Here is a 5,529-nt window from a genome sequence, read left to right on the forward strand (position 1 = left end):
ATGTATCAACCATATCCCCAGAACGGGTTGGAGTATATCCCATGGACCAACGAGCCCGAGCACCATGCCCTCCCAAATCCCGGCGGCATGTGGCCCGGGGCTGGGCCTCTGATGCCGTATGACTCTCCCACATTGTTCGACAACACATCAAACGAAATGGGTTGGACAGACAATGGGGCCTTGTGGGATCCCTCCGCTACTGCATCCCCAAGCTTAGAGCCGTATCCACCGATTTGGCCCATCTCCCCTGGAGGGCCGCCCTCAAACGACGCCTGGAGCCCCAGCAACCAGCCGCTACCGTCCCCGCTGTCCGAAATCCCATCTCCCATATTGACAGGGACAGCCTCGGCGGAAAACGGACTCGCATCCTTCGGTTCGGCCATCCCTTCCTCACAAAGACCGGCCGACATGCGCCGACCAAGCTCATCGTTCGACGCGGGTGCCAGATTACCTGCGCCAGACCACCCGTCCAAGGTCAAGGGGAGAGGGAGCGGCAAAGACTCGAGGGCTGCTTCGTCCAAGAAACCGGCCAGGCCAGAACCAAAGCCGAGACCGCGAGGTCACGCGCGACACAAATCCGACTCGGCGTCGGCCAACCCCTCGGGCGATAGGCCCGGCACCAGGCTGGGCGGTGTTCTCCCGCATGGAATCGACCCGCGGGCTGCGTCGGAGCGGATCAGGCGGGAGGCGTGGGAGCGGTGCAGGACCGAGGTCATGGAGATGTCGCAGCGGCGCCTGATGCTGCTGGACCACGAACGAGGGGCGCTAGAGCGGGAGACACAACGGCTGCAGGCGAATATCGGGTTGATGAGGGAGACGATTGCGAGGCAGCAGGCTGGACTGGAGGATGCAGTGACGAGGGCCGAAAGGCTCGGGTTTCCAAGTTCGGGTTAGAGCTGGTCTGTTCTGATCTGGGGACGGGTTGATGCAGTGGGACGCTGATCTGGGAAGCAAGGGAAGGTCCTCGTTCTAATAAAGAAGTGTGTTTTATTTCATTGCAACTGATGTCGGTCGTTCAAAGAGTCAAACTTGATTTGTATGGTGCTTCGCTATTGGCCTAACTGTGGGTCAACTAATTATTGTACATGTACATACCTGCTTGCCTTATGTTATATTTCGCGTGCGCGCTGAGGATTACGATGTAGTGGATTGTCATTCGGCATAAGGGGCGGAAATCATGCAGGATACATGGTTGATTCTTATCGAGCGTCTATACTCACAACCTTGACCGTCAAGCCAGCGGATTCGGTTCTACCTACCCGCTGTGTAGCGTGCAACAAGCGTCATTCTCCACGTTATGTGCAGAGTTCATCCCATGTCGGTCTTTCGATTACTCGCATTGGATTGCGCTGAGAGCTCAGCTTTCCGAATGCTTTCCTGGGCATAGTAGCCCACACTGCGGACAAACAGTTATCGCCTCCTGATATCACAACCCACGTGCTGGCGCCCGCTTGGCGCATTTGACGCCCACTGCACGGGTAAGGTATACATCATGGTACTTCCGAAAGTCTGGGGGTTTGTACCTTTTGCTCTCCCAGCTGATCGGAGTCGTAAGACAGACAAGGCAATCTCTCCAATGATAGGTGCTCAGCCGGGGACCGAATGGCGCCACCGGTCCCGACAAGCTGGAGCTGGCGTTGATGTGGACACAGGGGTTCGGAGGCACAGCCAATCATGAGCAATGGAGCGAGCAAGCCCCGTGCAGTACCGGAATGCCACATGGCCGAGCTGACGCCTCGATGCGTCTATTCCTTCGTGCGTCCTGCGTACCGCATGCGGCGTTCAATATATCGGTCATGTTCGTCTTTCAGCGGTCGGAATTTTCAGACCGAGCTGATTCGACCGGAACAGCTGATTTGCGCCGGACCCTAGCTGCTTGTGGATTGGCTAGGTCTTATCGATAAGGCCTGGTGTGAACCGACTCGCGCTTCGGGCCCCCATCCATCGTACGTGCCCTCCAGTGCAACCCGAGCTGTCAGCCTCAGTGGCGCAGCCGATGTTTAACTACACTACACGCACACACTGCATCGTACACGCCAATATGGTTCACGTCTTTTCGCACCCCGCTGGAGGGACACGGATCGGCTGAGTCACCCGAGCCCGGAAACAGAGACGGGGAAGGTACCGAGTTTCCCGGCTCCTTGACGCGCATTGCCAAATGAGGGCCCACAATGAACTTAGCCCGGACGGTGTGATGTCGCGTTGCTAGGGCCGGCCCCGAATAATATTGCCGGGATCATCACGGGAATTGCAGAGTCCATGGTACACTAGTACATAGGTGTCAAGGCGCCTTAGCCAGGCACCCATCCGCAATTACAAGATCTACGTTAATGTATCTCGCATCTCACGATGGCCCGAGCATCTTCAACCTGCTTGACCGACTTTTGCATCCGTGTAATCCCCGCTATACATATGCAAACGCTACCTACAACTGCCGTGGTGGTCTCCAAATGCAAAGATTGACATATTTGAGTTCCCGGCAGAATCCAAGACTGGGATGGTGTCTCAAGCTGGGTAATCGGAAGGAAGGCTTGGAGCCTCATTGCGGCTTAGCGCGTCCCTACCGTAGTACGAGATCAGCAGATTGCGTCGCACTCGCTTCCGAAAAATTTGCACCACCCGACTCAACCTCCTGTTCGCCGCTTTCCCGAATCTGTGCAATGCCCCAGTCATGGAGGCTGCGGAGGTCCCGGAGACAGGTGTCAAGGCCTCGGTGTCCCCGGTAGATAGCTAGTCGCCAGACGTGCGCAGCATAGCACGAGTTTAGTGTAGAGTTGAAGTCTTCATCGAATGCCCCTTTCTTGAGCCCTCAGCCCCGAGCGTTTTGGTATTCTCCGATGGACCGCTCCCGATCATGGGGACCTATCGAGCGCACCACGGTACAGTTAATGCACACGGATAGGTCCTGCTTTTGTGTGCTGAACCAAACTTTCTCTTCAGATCTGGCCAATCCGTGGCAGATTCCGGGACCCTCATATATCCAAGCCGCTCTCTTATGACCAGCTCTCCAAGCTTCCCCGCATCCTCACGCCAAAAATGGTGCAGGGTTCAAGGATTCAAATCAACCGAGCTCCGAAAACTGCCACCTCTGGTCGCAACGTCGGTCGGGAAATGTACGCAGTATGCTGTTTGCCCTGGGCTCAAGTCCCAAACCTGACTTTGGGTGACGGTCATCCTCCCGTCCCCCGTCTCCAGCGCACTACCGAGATGCGAAGCCAAGCCGTCAACGGCAGGCTTCCGATGCGGGGCCGCTGGCACAACAAGGAATGAAATGCTCCTTACCCCGGATCCGCCCATCTAGTCTGCGACCTTGTGGGTAACCAGTAGGTGTTCGTCAGTGGGTGATGGAACTGGGACCCGCTGCCGGGAGATGAGCACTCGCATTGACCCCTTGAAAAGCCGGGAAACGATTGCGGGGATCCGCCGGTATATGTTCCCACCATTCCTAGCCAGCTTCCTTTCTTTCTCGAGATTTGCGACTCTGGGGCCAAAGGGGAATCTCATGCCCTCGAACGTTAGTGAGGGATCACGACGAAGTCGGATTGACAACGCCATCCTCGCCTCATCGCGTGAGGCGTAGGCTAAGATGGTGACCGACCCGGACTGGGGACAATTCAACTTCACCGGGAACTTCACACCCCCGACCAACGGCTCCTTCTGGCCGCCCATCCCGCCCAACGCCGGCAGGTCCCTTCAACCAGACATCGCGGCCTGCGCCATAGTTACGTTTCTGATCTCTTTGACCTTTGTGGTGCTCCGATTCTATACCAGGGGGTGGCTCAACCATGTTCTCGGAGCCTCGGATTGGTGCATTTTGCCGGCGCTTGTATGTGCCTCCCCCCTCCCTTCTGGGCCTGCATTGTGTACATACCAGACCTGACATTCCTCTCAGCTTTGCGCCGCCGGTGTTACCGCTAGTTCGCTTGAGCGTATGTAAATTGGCGATCCGTCAAACCGCCTATGGCGTAGGTGAACTGACACCGGTGATAGAGATGGCTCGCGGAGCGGGCAAACACGCTTGGGAGATGGACATTTTTGCATTGCCAGCGTTCGAAAGAGTACGTTCAAAGTATCTACCCGGCAACGAGCGGGCACAGAGCTAACGTGGGTCCCGGATGCAGGCTGCCTGGTATGGCATTCTGTTCTATAACCTCAGTCTCGTATTCTCGAGGATCTCGATCCTCTTGCTGTACAAGCGCATATTTACTTTCACCTGGATCAAGAAGGCAATCCAGGTCACCCTGGTGATTGTAGTGGCAACTGGGATATGGTTCGTTGTGTCGGTTTGCACTGCATGCGTACCCCTAGAAGCTTTCTGGAACTGGGGACTGTTCTGGACGACCTACGTCTATTGCCAGCCGGTAAACCTATGGTGGGCAAACGCGGGCCTTCACCTCGCGAGTGACCTGGTCGTCATGGCGCTCCCAGTAAGAGTTCTAGCTTTCCACAACCAAACTCCCCCCATTCTAACCTGAATACGACAGATGCCTGTCCTCTCCTCATTGAAACTCCCCCGGAGACAGAAATACGCCCTCGTCGGCGTGTTTGCGCTCGGTTTCTCGTGAGTCAAAAAGCTCTATATCCCCCACTCCACGTCAATCCTTGACTGACCCAACATTCCCTCCCGCCTATAGCGTCTGCATCTTCTCCGGCGTCCGCCTCGTCGCCCTCGTCGACGTCACCGAAATGAACTTCGACGCGTCCTACACCAGCGCCAACATGATCTTCTGGACGTCGATCGAAATCAACGCCGCCATCTCGTGCGCATGCATCATGACCCTGAAGCCCTTCATCCAGCGCATCTTCCCGCGGCTCTTCCCCAGCAAGGGCGTGCGCACCCAGAGCCTGCAGTGGATCACCCCGGCGACCGGCAGCAGCAGCAACAACGGCAGCAACATCCTGCGAGGCTCGAGGCAATCGTTCGGCCCTGTCCAGAGCGGCGGCGGCGGCAGCGCCAGCAACAACAGTCTTCCGCGGCACTTGAGCCGGCAGAGCCAGGCTTCGGGCTCGGAGCGCACCAAGAGCAGGGGGAGCAGGGGCAGCGGCGTGCTCGTGCCGCAGCTGGTGCACGAGTACAAGTACAGATACGAGGGCGGGGGCGGCGGCTTCGGGGGTATCGGGGACCGGCACACGGCCGAGTTCGGCATCCTCAAACCAGGCGACCTCGACCTCGACCTCGACCACCTCGACCTAGAAGCCCAACAGACGTGCAGCGTCTCGTCCGGGACCGCGGCGAGTGCAACCGGCGGGGGCGCGAGTAGTAGCGAGGGACACGGGGCCCTGGAGGACGAGGTGGCGCCGCTGGAGTCGGGCTCGTTGCGGGCGCCGCCGAGGGCGCATCTGAGGATACACGTCACCAGGTCGGTTAGTGTGGAGAAGTACCCGAGGAGTCCCAGGCTCGGGGGGGAAGGGAATGCTGTTGCTGAGGAGGAGGATCTGGAGAAGAAAGAGGACCAAGGCCAGAGTATAGAACTCGAAACCGTTCGTGGCGATGGGCGCTACGGTCCGGGGCGCATTTATGATGGGTGA

The 5,529-nt window shown here is 57.8% G+C and overlaps 2 protein-coding genes across 2 annotated transcripts; both read left to right on the top strand.

Annotated features, from left to right (window-relative positions):
- MFIFM68171_00932 (uncharacterized protein) lies at positions 1–894 on the top strand (the record flags this gene model as incomplete). Its single annotated transcript, XM_071056354.1, has 1 exon — positions 1–894. One exon carries the CDS (start codon positions 1–3, stop codon positions 892–894), a length of 894 nt encoding a protein of 297 aa, XP_070912455.1.
- A 2,692-nt stretch (positions 895–3,586) lies between these two features.
- MFIFM68171_00933 (Rhodopsin domain-containing protein) lies at positions 3,587–5,529 on the top strand (the record flags this gene model as incomplete). The annotated part of the gene is made up of 6 exons (XM_071056355.1): positions 3,587–3,826; positions 3,893–3,929; positions 3,991–4,058; positions 4,122–4,427; positions 4,485–4,561; positions 4,635–5,529. The coding sequence occupies 6 exons, from the start codon at positions 3,587–3,589 to the stop codon at positions 5,527–5,529; spliced, it is 1,623 nt and encodes a 540-aa protein (XP_070912456.1).

Source organism: Madurella fahalii (genome assembly GCF_045866475.1).
Source record: "Madurella fahalii IFM 68171 DNA, scaffold_1, whole genome shotgun sequence".
Taxonomy (NCBI): Eukaryota; Fungi; Ascomycota; class Sordariomycetes; order Sordariales; genus Madurella; species Madurella fahalii.